Source organism: Drosophila mauritiana, chromosome 3R (genome assembly GCF_004382145.1).
Source record: "Drosophila mauritiana strain mau12 chromosome 3R, ASM438214v1, whole genome shotgun sequence".
Lineage (NCBI taxonomy): Eukaryota > Metazoa > Arthropoda > Insecta > Diptera > Drosophilidae > Drosophila > Drosophila mauritiana.
In genome coordinates this window covers 25,882,167-25,897,926 of record NC_046670.1, presented here as the reverse complement: position 1 = coordinate 25,897,926, position 15,760 = coordinate 25,882,167, and the positions used below count along the sequence as shown (strand labels likewise).

At 41.6% G+C, this 15,760-nt stretch overlaps 1 protein-coding gene across 1 annotated transcript in view; it reads right to left on the bottom strand.

Annotated features, from left to right (window-relative positions):
* The window catches only part of LOC117142399 (nuclear receptor coactivator 6), a 44,512-nt gene extending 28,784 nt beyond the window's left edge, over positions 1–15,728 (bottom strand). Inside the window, exons 1-2 of the mRNA XM_033306345.1 lie at positions 15,626–15,728; positions 14,162–14,974 (exon numbers count right to left, since the gene is read on the bottom strand). Of these exons, the coding sequence (XP_033162236.1) occupies positions 14,162–14,192 (31 nt within the window). The 5' untranslated portion in view covers positions 14,193–14,974; positions 15,626–15,728. The remainder of the gene's footprint in view (positions 1–14,161; positions 14,975–15,625) is intronic.
* Positions 15,729–15,760: the final 32 nt, after the last annotated feature.

Below are 15,760 nucleotides of genomic sequence, written 5' to 3'. Positions count from 1 at the left end.
ATATCTCGAACACACCTGCATAAATAAAACGAGGCCCATAGGCAACGAATGATTCGCACAGAGTTGCACAGAGTTTGGCATCCTAAGGAGTAGTGTTGAGCATTTCCTTTAAGAGATCCTGCTGTCAGGACTTCAAGAGATGGACTAAATGAACCCATTCTTATAATTCGAAAAATCCCTAAAAGATTATAGTAGAAGGTGCAGTTTTCGGCAAAATTTATCACTCAATTTTAAGATTTGGCCAAACAAGTAAAGGACATACTATCCTGCCCGAGGATAGTCTTGGCAAATCTAGCCTTATCTTTGCGCCGGACCAAAGAAAACATTAAATATGAAACGTCGAGACGACAAATGAAAGCCAAAAAGGATGTGCAAATAAATTCTAGACGATAAAATCAAAGTGTTGCAGACAACAAACGAACCAAAGAGGAAAACAGACCGCAGCAAGGACGAAGGAAAACTCAAAAGTTGTCAATTATTTTCACTCTTGCCACAGGCATTTGCAATTTAAATTGATATGAGCCATGTATATCAGGCTGTGGGGGATGCAGCTGGATTTTAAATTAGGCAAACACAAAAGTTGATGTCATATTGCAAAGCAACCAACTATTTTTCAAGTTTAATGGACGCAGCTCAAAATTGGCTTCCTTTCGAATGCACGTGCAATAAAATATCTTACGGAAATGGAAAATATTTAATTATGCCCATTCAAATTAAATTCAATTCAAGCAAATCAAATGCCCAAGAATTCCGTGCATTAATTTATCTTTCCTGCCGTCAGAAGCATCAATGTAAACTCGTCCGCTACAGATTCATAATTTGGCTAAGCATTCTGTTTATTTTCCCCCCTGTCTGTGGGTCAACTAGCAGCTTTTCGGGCTGAAATGTTTCGGCCCAGGCGATTTGGGGCCACAAAAACGGCAAAAGGCCGCCACGATTCCGAGGCAATTAGGGCGTGGTCGCTGCGCCGCTGTTGAAACTGTGCCAATACTAACAAAAACATATTGCCAAGTGGCAAGAAGCAGCGGCAGGAGGCGGAGTGCGAGGGGCGGACGAATAGTTGCACTCGCAGCTGTTTACAAATTGTGTTTGCTTTAGCATAATATTTAGATATTTTGCGGGCAAGTGTAAGAATTGATGGCAAACAATGCGCGAATGGGCGGAGCAAAAAACAAAAGTCAACAAAATGCAAAAAATGTTAATTATTTGTTTGCTAGCACTAGCACACACAGACATACAGACGCATCATAATCGCCGAGGTGCTTGGCCATTGTCCAGAATTTGTGGCCAAACATCAAAAAGACAGGGGGCTGCAGTTGCGGCGGTTGGAGCAACCGTTTTGCCGTCCTGTCGAGTGCCAATTAGGACCAGAAAATCTAATCCGATTATCGACGGTGGTTCGAGTGGCGGCCGACAGACAAGAAAGGAGTGCAGGATCTGCTGAAAAGATTTTGTGAATGGCTCTTTAAAATCACTTTGCCTGCCAGGAATAAGGCAACGTTCATTTTCGCAGAGTAAATCATATTGCAAAAGCTCCTAGAGACAAGAGTCGCCCACTTCAAAGTGCCTAAGCTGCTACTTTTCAAGCATAAGGTTTGTTAGGCTTTAATGAATTCTACTTAAATTCAAAACCTACAAAAACAAAACATTTTAAAATTGTACATAATATTTTTAAATCTTTGCTTGATATTATAATTTTATTTGGCTTATTTGGTTTATAAAGACATTAATTTCGGCACAAAAGTTAAACAATTTTCCGCCAAATTTGCATAGTTCTCAGCACGGCCCGCATGGAACCCTTCGAAATGAGTCGAAAACAAATCAAACAGTCGGAAAATGCTTCGTAAGCCTCTAAAAGTGGTTCGCACATCAAACTTGCACACCTAAATACACTCGAAAATGTAGGCAGATGATGGCAATTAATTGCGAACCCCCCTTTTCAATGGGTCAGGTCAAGTGGGTGGGTGGAAATCGGGAAAACAGAAGTGAGAAATGCTGACAGCCGCGAAAAATGTTGTAGTTGGCCTATTAAAAGTCAGCAGAAAATAAGAAAAACAGCAAATGGAAAACGAACAAAAAAAAAAAAAACGTATAAAACAATTTACAATTTATTATTTATAATTCGGCGAATTTCGAGCGCTTGCCAAAAATAAAATTCGATATCGGTCCATTCATGCATGGCGCAATAAAGAGGTGTAAGCAAATAACAGATACAGCACATTCGCTGCGGAAAAATAGTTTATAATCGAAATATTTTGGCTAGTTGCCTCACATTTGCTCAAACGCATTTTTATTTAATTTGCGTTTATTTTTAAGCCGCTATCATTTGGTGGTTGCTAACGCCTAGCGTTTGCTTTTGGCCATTGGACTTGTGCGCTAATTGACCGAGTCAACTTGTATGGCCATTCGGAGCTATATTGTCTGGGGTTCATTGCCTCGACATGCCAAGTAATCATTTATTTCGCACCGCCTCGTCTTGTAGCAATCAAAGTGCCAAATTATATTAGCCATAAAAACGGAGGCGTAGAAACAGGGGAGCGTTTGGATTTTATTACCGACACTCAAAAAAAGAATGCTTCAATTACTATTTTATTGCATATTATCTGCAACAAAATTGCGATTTCGCATCGATGGAATTACTCAAATGATATGCAGATAGAACTTGGCGAACTTCTCTATTTGCCTTCTCATTAAACTAATTTTTATTTATAAGGAACCCAAACTTTTCTTTCACTGCGTAATCGCTTTGTTTCTCAGAGCCTATATATATTACGGTAATTATTTTTTAACCCACAAATGTCAAAGCCGAAAGCCAGCACAGCAGAAACATCAAAAACAGCTAATATTATAACGTTGTTGGCAGAGTAATTTCTCAAAACCCCTCTACCACAATCTTCGTTCTTACCCGCTGGAATCCCTTCAATTTTCGCCTTCTTGTTGAAGCACAACTACGGTCGAAAAATTAGCATACCTTTAGTTTTACACAACCGGAAGTCATGGGAACGGGTAAATAAATTAAACAATGCCACTGAAGAATCCCATTTTATATTAGATTTTCAACTGATATATTGCATTTTAATACATTATAGAGCACCCGAATGAAATCGATTAAATTCCGTACCATAAATTCGTGAGTGGCACCTTTAGAGCCATTATTTTGACCACAGCTGTATACACACTCATTTTATGGCCATTTGTGGCTGGCTGTTCTTTTGACTGTCTGTTGGTGGGTCCAACCGGGTGGTTCTGCACCGTTGACCGACAGCACAGTGGTTGGCTAAAAAGGGCGGGAGAGCGGGGGGCGGGAAATGGAAGTTGGTCGGTTCGCCCAGTTGGTTGCGCTTTGATTGCTTTGTGTCGTTCTCTGGGGCCAAATGGCTGAACCGAACTGTGCTGAGTTCAGGCGAGTTGAGTGACTGCCACTCCGCCGGAGTCCCCGAGTTATATCCCCCCGCTTCTTGGAGTGTGTGCTTTACGTAGGAAATTAGTTTTAATCCACTTCCTCGATTGCTCCGCAGACGTCTTGGCCATGTTTTTATGATGCCACTTTATGCGGCCGCCTCGTCCCTTAAAAATTGCTTCATAAATAAATAAGCAGGCATCGAGGACTTTCGGCCAAGGATACTCTCTTCGCCGTCAATTAGTCTGTCACGTTCAGGTTGTACATCATTTGGAAATCTCTTTCTTCACTTGACGCCATCTCCTTGCCATAATTACTTGGGTTTATGGCCCCTCGTTTTACCCCAATTAAATGTTAAGTAACCTCGAAAGGTCGTTAAACTTGTGGTACAGATTATTTGCCTCAGAAATCGTTAGAAAACTTGTTACCAACTTTCATATCCAGAAATATCCATCTACCACTTTTTGTGGCGCGTAATTATGAGCTATTTACATACCTGGAATGACAAAACAAAAAGAAATTGGATTAGCACCGGGAAATAAACACAATTAGCATATCTGGTAATTAACATATGACGGTTTTGTTAGCTACGATTGTATAAGAGTACGAGGAAACACTATCAAGATCATGGCACCCACGTTTTCGTAGCCCACAGAGTTCAAAAGGTCACTCCAAAATCGGTTAAAATGAAGTGACTGTAACAATTTTACAAAATTTATAGCGTATGGATTTTAGAATCCGATAACCAATAATCGCTGGATTATTTATCGAACGATTACCCATTTGCCTGACGATCATCTTCGATCGCACTGTACAATTTCTTCTTCTTTTCTCCCCTGGGAATTGTTCCCACATTAATGTGAAATAATTTAGCCCATCAATCCCGAACACTGGTCAATAAAGAGCAGGTAGCTAAACACCAACAAGGGAAGAACAAAAAGAGGTTCTTTTCACAGCGAATGATGTGAAGTATCCTCAAAAGTGAGGCAAATTACCTTTTTAGATGCGCTTTCAGCAGCATCGGTCAATTGCCTTCCACAGACTGGAAAAGAGAGGGAGAGAGGGTATCTGAATCTGCATATGCATCTGTGTGCGTATTTGTTTGAGCGAACCTGCGAAGGTGGTCCAGTAAACATAACCTCACCTCATCGCAGGTTTATCTGTCAATCTCTCGCTGGCTCAGCCCCATCTGACCATCTCGCTCTCTCCCGCGTTACCTATGCAAACACACTGACAGATACACACACACACATACGTGCAGATAGAATTAAGAAGAGCAAGAAGAGGCAAAGAAGAAGCAGAATCAAGAACAATGAGAATATATCTCAGGTTGTGTGTGACGACAACTAATGGATGAGCTTTGCTCCCGCTCTGCCTCCCTCTCATGCGCCTCTTCGCTCTTTTGCTCTCTTTTCGGCGCCCCACCCCCCTCGCTGGCATTTGTTGTTGGCGATTGGCGAAATACAGTTTGGAATTTCGTTTCGAAGCGAAGTGCAATATGCAGAGCGAGTGGAGTGAAATGCATCACACTTACGCACTCACAGATACATTCCCATGCATTGAAGGCACCCGGAAGTTAACAGATACAGATTAATTGCACTTGCTCCATTAAGAAATCACAACTTTTCGATTTGATGGTCGAAACATAAAATTGATTTTACTTGTTATTCCACTTTTGACTTCTTAAACGGCCCCTATTTGGTAAATAAATAGTTATTCTGAAGGGAAGCAAAACTGGTTTTCCAAAAATCAGAAACCAATTGATCGATCTTCATTTGGAAGCAATTACAGCGTTACTTTTGGAAATTGAAATTGTTTAGGCTGTGATGAGTGGCCAAATAAAGTTTGTATGTACCACCCATGGTGCTGCAAACTCCAATCTGCACTCACTTCATCTTCTGCCTGGCCATATAGACATTCCCCAACTATAACTTTTCCGCACTGCATCAGCAGCTCTCTTACCCACCCGAATCATGCTATAGAACTCGATGGTTTTACTGGCCATCCATCCATCTTCAATTTTGGCAAGTGAAGACCGAGCAACAAAAAGAAGGCTAAAACAGAATCAATCGACTGATGGAGTGGGCAAATGTGTGTGCATGCGTTTGTTAGATACATTTTTACAACAGGTAATACGTTGGCTGCCCGGTTGCCTGGCACAAATGCTTCAAAATAACCCGGCTCAAAGGAACTCGAACTGAAGAGAAGAGCGTTGGTAAGTGGCTGGCCAATTTCTACTGCTGCTGCAGTTTTTGCAGCTGTCCAGCAGACGGACCAAAAAGTAGATGGGATATTGATGCTACCTGTACTGCCAAAGCAACCAAACAGCGTGTGTTATCCTTCTAGGCATACAGCTGTCTTCAAGAGGATAGATCTCAGGCGACAGATTAGCAATGTGTTATTATCCGCAAGATGGATCGAAAAGAATAGAAAACAAAGATATTCACAACAGATATTTGTTCTGAAAAACCATAAAGGTTATATTTGCTATTTGATATTATAAATACTGGAATATGCTGCCTAATTTCTTGACCACAACTGTTGTTCGTTGTGTGTGGTGGACAGACGATGTTTGCCCCTCTGTCAATAAGCTCCGTGTTTCATTTTCGTTCCATCTCCAGCTTCAGCTTCAGCTCCAACTCCAACTCTAACTCCTACTCCACGTCCAGTTCCGCGCTCCTTGTTGTTGGCTCTTTGTTTGGTTCATTGTTCCTGATTGAACTGCCTTTGGATTAGGCGGAGTTAGTTGTGCGGACTGCGAGATGCCGATATGCCCGCCAGGTATTCTTTAGATTACATGCAACTACTGCGAACGACGGCAGATGCTTTTGTTCGTCTTCCAGTTATGGACTCACCATCCTCGCACATGTTGCCATCATTACCGACCATTACACGCTCCGGCTGCAGCTGCCAGATTCTTATTATTTAGCTATTTTTGGCTCGGATTATCCGGCGGTAATTAGCAGAATCTTTAGAGGTAATTGATTGATTACTGAATGATCTGACGGAGCGAAACAGGGGGAATTCGGTCTGCCAGGCGGATTAAGTAAGCCATAGATCAAGCAAACAATAATCACACCCAAGAATAACAAGGGCAGCGGCACTCCCCGCACCCAGTGACCTTAAATCGTTTTCAGGCTTGAGTGCTCGCCCAATCAACACCCCATCAAAATGTATCAATGGAAGTTAGCTCTTTGCAGGAGGAAGTAAAGTGGAACATCTCCAGTTTCATCAATGAAAAGTGACACCAAGTTGACAATAATTGGATTATGAAACAAACTGTTGCTGCTCAAAAAGAACATTCGAGTAGGGGCAGTACGATAAAAAAAAAAGTAAAGAACTGGGACTGAAAGTCGGAAAACCAACCATTCATGCATATCAACATCATTTATAACAGCATGAGGACTCTACCTCTTGGGCAAATGCAAATGCCTCTGGGAAAGAACGGGTGTCTGGGGCAGTTCTGGCGCATTGGAAAGTGGTTTGGGCCATGGTAGCAGCTATTCACTTTCAAAGTCAGGCCACTCCAACCAGAAGCCACCCAGCAGCAGTGCCCGTTCCACATCCACTTCCTATCCCAACCCGTAATATGCAAAGTTTTCTTCAACATTGCACACAAAGTTAAGCTCCACTTTTGCTGGCCAACAACATTAAGGTCATTGTATCTCATACCCTCGCTTGGAACTGGGTCAACTTCCATGCCAGTCGTCCCCCTGTTCGTGCCGCTTTCGATTTTGTTGCAATTCGGACACTAACCCTTTCTCTCCTTGAGCACGCGATCGAAATTAACCGGCATTTAGTAACTCAGAACATTTTCTGCCCCCACAAAACTACATTTCTATGGATACTTCAGGAATAGAAACGTGCTGACTTTTCGAAATAACTATATTTTACTCATGAAATTAGGATTTAACTTAACTTATGATCTATGCTGCTCATATATCCTTCGGATGTCATCTACTGACTACGATTTCTATTAGTAACATTCGTTGCCTGTGCTTTCTCATCAACCTTCTTGCACTACCAAATGAATTTCGCGGCTTAAAAAGTCCATAACTGGCTTCAACGATCCGGACACTTGTGCAAATGTTTACCCGCTGAATTCACAATGAGGCATTCGAGGGAGTGAACCAAACCCGGTGCAGAACCCAAACGATTCGGATCCAAAAACCCAGCCGAGGGGCATGGAAATAACCAAGCGTAGCGGAAGGCGAAAAGCAAACTTGAATTCGGTTTTATCATAATAACTGGCGGCCGACATAATGCTCAAACATGCATTAAAATATGAATGTGTACTTGTGTGTGCAAGCAGTGCGTTTCATTATTTTAAGGCTGTTGTTGCTAATCGAGGTGGTAAGCGGTAATTAATTGTACATTTTAGCATTGTTTATGGTGATATAAAAATCCACAATATATTGGACTATAATAAAATTCCCATATCAAATGTGTTTTTCTAATTTATCCGACCAGACAACTCAGAATGTGTCATTAATTTGTGTATAAATGTACGCAATTATCTAAATACCCAAATATAAATTAAAATACATGTAGAATTCGAGTACTTTTAGCTTGAAAATAACCAAATAACTAAATTAGATACACCGCATTTCCCCCAACGCTCGTTGCGGAGAAATGCATGAGCTGGCAGAACCCCAAGTTGAACATTCAAAGACCATTAACCCATTAACAACCGGGGGATTCCCCGCTCCGCCCGTGGATCGGCCAATGTGAATGCGAATGTCAAGTGGCATTGTACCATGCTCAAATGCACAAATGCAAAATGCAGAGTGCACACATGAGCGATCCCCCGTTGAAACTGGATGACATGCAAAATGCATCCGCTGGAGTGCAGTAAGATGCCCGGGGCTTTCCCCTTCTACGCCCCGATTTCGATTTGGAGAGCTCGTCAGGCGGTAAAATTTTGTTAATAATGCAACTTGGCTGAGCATCGGAAATGCATGCTGATGTTTTGTGTGCGCGTGGATGGGGTGTTTGCACTTTTGCCAAACTTTGTCAGCCGGGAAACATGTCGAGCCAATAACAACGCCTCATAAACTGGAGTCGCAACAGGGAAAAGGCTGTAATGACAACTGTTATTTTGTGTTCGATACAATGCAGACGTAATATTTCGTTAAAGGGATGAGAAGGTAAGAATCTGCTAATCCCACTTGACAACCAGATTTTGTTTGGCGGCATATGTTTAGCAGCCTTGGTGGTTGTTCTTTTGAAAGCCGATTGTGCATATATCTGCATTCATTTGAATTAATCCTGCTTCACACATCGTAATTGGGAATTTCATTACTTTTTTTATACCATATTATATATGGTAATTATATACATAGTTCATGGATTTTTTACGATAACAAGATCGTAGAAGCATAATTAAGAATTCTTTGAGATAGACTTTTGCATGTGCAATTATTTTCCCGAATTTTTCCATTAATAACAAATAAATACACAATTCCCTGAGCTCTCTCTCTCTTTTCCTCTCGCTCGCTCTCTTTCTATCACTATCCTTTCTCACTCTTTTTCTCTAATGTAGAGAACTTGTGCGGTTGATTGCAACGTTGCCAGACTTCACAGGCAAACGTCGAAAATTAATTATGGCTCCCCAAACACACACAAAACAACAAAAACAACAGCGAAGGAGGAGGGGGGATGGAAGTGGGCGGGGGTGAGAATGGAAATAAACAACATCCAACATATGCAGAGTGCAGACAGGACGACGACGATGAGAACGAGAATGAGCACGAGGATGAAACGGAAGTGGGGACGGACGTGTGTAGCAACCAGAAGGTTCAAAAGTTGGGAGTTTGCGCGGCAGCCGCAAAAAACCTGTACACAAATTATCTATAATAAAAATGCAAAACTTTCCACACGCACACAATACAGATGCATATGCATACACGAGCAAAAACAAATACATTGAAAAAAGGGTTGAAGAAGCAGCGACATGTCGAAAATCAAAAACTCTCGACTCTCCAGAGAGCCAAAAAACACGCACAGCAAGCAGCAATAACAACAAGCGGAGAAACAAACGGGATAAATGACAGATGAAACGCACGCGGAGAGGAAAGGACCTCTTGCATGTGTTCGCGAGTGTGTGTGCTCGTCCTGCGAACGAAGGTGAGCAACGAGTTCTGGTCTGGAATTGGGATTTAGTTTGGATTTGTGTTCCCACTGCCGGCTCCATTCCACCTTCATTGTTCGTCCTGTGCTGCAGATCAAACCGGAATAACCCCTAATGAAAACAGCACAGCACGGACAAGCAACAACAATTGTTACCGAATCGATTAGAGGGGGGTGAGTGGCCAACTCTCGCTCGGAAAACAACATTGGCGGTTGGGAAATTAGAGACCCAAAGTTGATTCAATTTTACACTTTATTATGATGCTTGGGGGTACACTTAAATTAAACTTTCCTGATAAATGATACACTAGAATTTGAAATATGAAATGTATTTCTAGTCCAGTTTGAAATTCGAAAGTTCCTAAACACCCATCCCTAATTGTACTGTGCACGTCCAACTGGCGGATAGCATTCGCATATCCGTCGCCGCCATTAGACATTAGGGGGTCTGAAATAATTTATGCCCAGCCTGTGTCTGACCCCCTTTTGGCCACCATTCTGCTGAGTTCAGCCACTGGCAACCGGCAGTGGGGATTCCGGGCTGGGATGATACATGGACAGCATCGGAAATTGGTCGATTAGGCGGGGGAAATATTTCAAATGTTCTACAACAATGAACGACATGGAGCCGGCGACTTGCTGGGCAGTGTTGGTAAACGAAATTTAGGAGTGGAAGGAGTGTTGCCTACAATTGTGCGTTAGTTAAAGCCCATTTCTTTCCTTCCATTAATTAGATAAATATTTAAATAATTAAATATAATGTTAATTAAATATAATGACATCTTTTAGTTTTTTTTTTCAGACGAGTAAGCAGTATCATTTAAATACTTCATAACTATTAATTTTATCGATTTTAGCTAATAATATTTTGCTCCAAGAAATTCTCCACTCTTTCATGGCCTATTGTGTGCCGTCTGTTGAGAATTTTCCGTTTTCCCAAGGGAAATTGACTTTGCCACGAGACTTCATCTGCTGACTGGCCCCGCTCACATTCGCAGATGCATTCGCATTCCCATTGTTATTGGCGCTAATTCCGACGTGCTCCCAAAAACAATTTCCTGAGAGCGCACTCGCGATTGTCGACGTCGTCGTTTCCACATCGTCTTTTGGCCACTTCGACTCGCCCCGATTTTTTAATAGATAGATACACATCGCACAGCCACAGCCAGCGTCGCGATTAACCCCCAAAAAGAAGTGTCAACTTTTAACTCAACCGCCAAATGGCCAACCCCAAGGATCTGCCACATTTTCGGGAATAATTTGATTATCTTGCTGTCTCATTTTCCCAGTCCAAATAGCTTATTTAACTATCAAAGCGAATATATAATAAGGAATAGTTGTTCTCCATAATTGTAAAGATGCATAACATATTCATAAGGTGGTGAAATGGGTTTTGTAGTTACAGAATAAGTTTCCCTTTCATAAATAAGTATAAATATATTATTATTCATGCAAAACGCTATGAATATTCTTTGTTATTAATTTAGATGGCACCATCGTTATTAAACCCGCAAAAAAGTGTCAACCTCCAGAAAAACACAGAAAAGGAAAAGCCACAAGGATTCGTGTAATTTGCTGCTGCAAAAGTCTCGACGCTAGATGAGAAAACTTTACCAGCTTTTCGAGAAATCAAAGCAATTTCATTAGGGAAAAGCGTAGAAACCGAGAGTGCGAGTGGCCAAAAGTACTGTTCGAGCGAGAGGGGAGTTAATAGCACGGTGCGTTGCTTTGGCAACTTTTGACAACTTTTTGCTGCTTCTTAGCGCGACGAGAAGGCGGTCGAGACCCTTTTGTGCGCCAAGATTAATGATGTGACTCGGGGCTGACGATGTTTGGCACTGGAGTCCTTCCATCGGCAGTCCGCCTGCTTTATGCTAATCAAATTTCCATTCGCCAGCATTGTTCTTGGCCCCGTTCGCCACTCGTAAGTCATTGCACAAAAGCGAAAAAGCCAAGAGCAATTAGGCGCAACAAAGCAACAATTGCACTGATAGCAGCTCCAGTTCGCTGAGAAAGTGCTGGGATATCGTCGGGGGTGGAGGAAAGGGAGGGAGTAGCATTGATGATAAGCAAAATGCCATTTATAACGAGTGTAATACCCCGAGCACGAGGAATCAGTTCTAGTTAAGCCTTTTAAGGCACGAGTACTAGCCCTTTTAGGCAAATACACGTACATAAATCTTCGAATACAAGTAACTCTAATGAGTCATCGTTAGAAACTCGAGCTGAGTTAGGATTTTTCATCATTATTTTGGTTAAGCAGATACCTTGAAAATAATGAATTTTCCTCATTAAATTATCCAACATCTACTATATTTGCACTTGAAAAAGGCCATAAGTAACTGCTTATCAGTTAGTAAACCCCACATAAACATGTGGACATTACGAAATTTCGAATACAATCTGAGCAATAACCTTGATAAGGTTTCATTTTGTTTATTGATTAATAAATAATGCCGACCAAAGTTGTCGTCGCAATAATAATTAAACAATGTGAAAATTCAAATAAGCGTCGATTCTAATGGCGCCTAATGGCCCGGAAAATCGATTTCACCTTAAACAGAACTTAATGACTCTTTGTCACGCGTCAACGCGAAGAAGACAGCGCGAAAATCGAAGCAATAACAAAACAAATCGAATCAGATTGGCCGAAACGCCTCCGCCAAATGAATGCCAAGGGTGTATTCCCTCGATCCACTTTCTAAACAGGGTTTAAACCCAAATTCCAGAGCGTTATGCCCCCGGCCGTGATATTAACAATCCATCAACCGGTAGATGGAAAACGTTTCCAGTGTAAACACTGCCAACACGTCTTTGTATAACCACAATCGTATCGCATGTAAACAGTGTAAAAATCGATAACGTTCCGAGTACTGGGTGGAAATAGGGTCAGTTGAGATTAGGAAATAGCAAGACACTGTAGTTAAAATTAATCGTTGTCACTTCTTTGCAGCTATTCTTATTCTTTAACCAATTATGACAGCGACATTTCACAGAGAGAAATCGGGACTTTGACCATTCTTAATGCAAACTATCGTATTGTAATCATAAAAAAAAATCATGCTTTGTATTTTTGCCATAGTTTACTAGTTAAAATAAAGCAACAGGCTGATTACATTTAATTTAAGTGGAAACGGAAGTCGTTCGGGAATAGATCATTATCGAGTTGGTTTAGCCCGACGCAAACCGGTTATCAACTGCAATTGGCAATCACGCGAAATTCTATACACCAATTAAGCATGGCTGTACAGTTGATTTTATTCTATGCCTTATTTATTTGGCTGTGGCTATAGTTTCTGGCAATACCCTGCAATTGTTGTAAATGCACTTGCCGTGGAATAGCCACGCTTATTCATTCAATTTGCTGGCACGTTTTGCATTACACACGACAACCCTGACCTACAAAGTGGCAAATAATAAAAAATCAAGCAAACGCGACTGCTGGCCCCTGTTTTTGTTGCCTTGCATCGAAAATTGTTTGTGCCGTTTGACTCTGGCGCTTGAGCAGAGTTTACATTGAATGTTATAAATAAATTAAAGGAACACAGCGTGGGAGTGTGTGTTAGCATGTGTATGTGACGGGTGGTGGTAGTGTGTGTGTGTGTGTGTGGAGGGGCCGGACAGTCTGAGTTCCCAAGCGATGCACGGATTGCATTCAACATTCATCGCTAATTGCAGCTGATAAGTGGTTAGCATTCCTCAACGCCAAGCAGCTACGTCTAAGCCCATTACTATTGTTGTTGTGCGCCAGCATTGCAGTGCAAATTGCAGCCCTAGGATTGGTGGAAATAGGTCCCTTTCCAACACTAAATCTCAAAGATACCATAAATATAATAACATAACATAATAGATCGATGGCTACTTAGCTTAATAGCTGGATTACAATAGTCTCATCCATGTACCATCTATCCTTTCTCATTTGCTGCTTAATGCATTTTCCAAAGCTTACTTTTTTACTTATTAAAAAGCACTTAACTTCCGATAAGTTCTTCAAACAAAACAGACCAAATTTCAAGCGCCTGGCTTTTACCTTGGAATTATTCGGCCATAATACTAATTGCCCTGGCAAAAACAAAACACAAACAAACCAAAGTTGGTGATTTTTGATCTGCTGCTTTCTTCCCGGACAACGCACACACATGCACAAACAGTGCATAAAGGCTATAGTTATATGAGGCACATTTACATCTGCTTAAGACAGTGACAGATACTTTCTCTTTCCCCGCTCGAGTGTGATGAAACTCGGGTTAAAAATAGAATGGCGAGCGAGTGGAGAGCGGATGGCCGCCCCTTGCATTCATTTATAGTTTTCAGTGATTTGGCTTTTTGATGAAGACTCATAATTGCGCTGGTTTTTGTCACTGTACAATGGCCGAATTGTTGGAGTGTCGTAGGTGTTTACAAAGTTCAAGTGTTTGGGAGCAGCTGCGCAGCCAGCGTTTATTTTTAGCCCGAAAGAGCAGCGAGAGCGAAGCAGCGAGAAGAGCGGCGAAGAGAACGTGCGCAAGTGCATTTTTAAAATCAGAATCGGATGCTGCACGCTCTCGCTCATGCTCTCAGAAAGCGTGATTACGAGTTTGGTTTTTCTATTCGAATTTTTTTTTTGTGTGGTTTTGATAGGCATTTTCTCACCTGGTCGATCCAATGACTGTCTACGACTCATTGGCAAAAGATTTGTGCTGCACTTCTGTTGTGTGGTGTGTTTTTCAGGGGGGTTTTATAGACAATAACGTCGGCGAATGCAAATTATGCCAATTTTGATTGATTCATTGGGTAATTTGTTGCTGCTCGTTGTTGGTTCCTTTTGGCTATTGCTTTTGCTTATTTCCTTTTGCCGCGCTGCTTCTTACTCAATTCTATACACTCAACACACACACACGCGGACATCTTTCGAATTTCATTTCACACGCGACTGTTGACTTTCTTTTTGCCCCCTCTCTCACTCTAACACGCTCTTTCTTTTTCTCACTCTCTGAGAACACGACAGATGTTGTTGTTGGGAGGCCTTTTTTTGATTTGATGTGTTGCTGCTTCTGCTTCTGCTTCTATTGCAATTTGTGACGTGCTGTTGTGATTTGTTTGTTGCTGGCTTGTTGTTTGAAACGCTTTTTCGACAACACACATATGGGGAGCACGCACACACTCACTCGCCAGCAGCCAGCACACACACACAAACACACACGCACGCACACACTCACGCTCGCGTCACGTCAATGAACGCAGCAGCACGTAGTTGTTGTTTTCGTCACTGATTCTCGCCTTCTACACACATTTTGCTAGCTAATCGAAGCACTTTATCGGCAACTGCTCATCAGAGCCTTGTTTATTTACATTGCAGCACGGAGCTGGTGCACTTTCCGCGATTTTATGCGATTTTCCTTCGATTCGCACGGCCGTACAACGAGTGCCGCCGCCGCAAACAAAGGGAAATGGTGAATGCTAGAGCTGGAAGAGAAGCCGATGGTTAGTCGATACTATCGATGTATACAGATAACTGGCAGCATCGATGTTTGCCCCGCAACCATCGATTGTGTTCACTTTAAAAATTATGGGTTTCAAACAGAATTCAATGTTTATAAATACAACAGTCACTTTAATAAAATTTTAGAAAGCTCTTTGTGATTTAGAAAGATTTAAGCGCGTTGTTTACGATAAGTTATAAATACTAGGGTTGACACCTGTCTGCGAAAGACTTTTCGAATGTAAATAAACATCAAACGGCAATAACGTAATGATATTCAATAGATAAATAACTTTATTTTACTAGTTTAACAAATAAGAAAATAAAGAAAACATAAAATTTTGCGCACCATAACAAAATATATTATTTTTAGAACACGAAATATTAAGCGATATTTTGAAATACGGAACTGACAATTTCAGGCACATCTGACAGCCCTGAAACAATGCAGACCAGACATTAGGTCGGGGACGTGTGCTAGAGCGAGATGTCTGCTAGTACTGATTTCGTCTCACTCGCGCACGAAGAGGTAGAGAAGAAAAAAATCAAAACGAACTGGGCAAACTAGCGAACTTCACAAAACCCTCGACAAGACAACTGTGTATTATTTTCTATTTCTCCTTGATCATTATTACCGCGGCTGGGCGAGGTATCCCTTAATGTTCGATTAATAACATTTCCGCAGATTTCCCGCACTTTTGCTGCACTCCGAACTGTTGTTTTATCGACTGCCCGAAATCGATTGGTCGATTGGGCGATAGCCCTTCGGG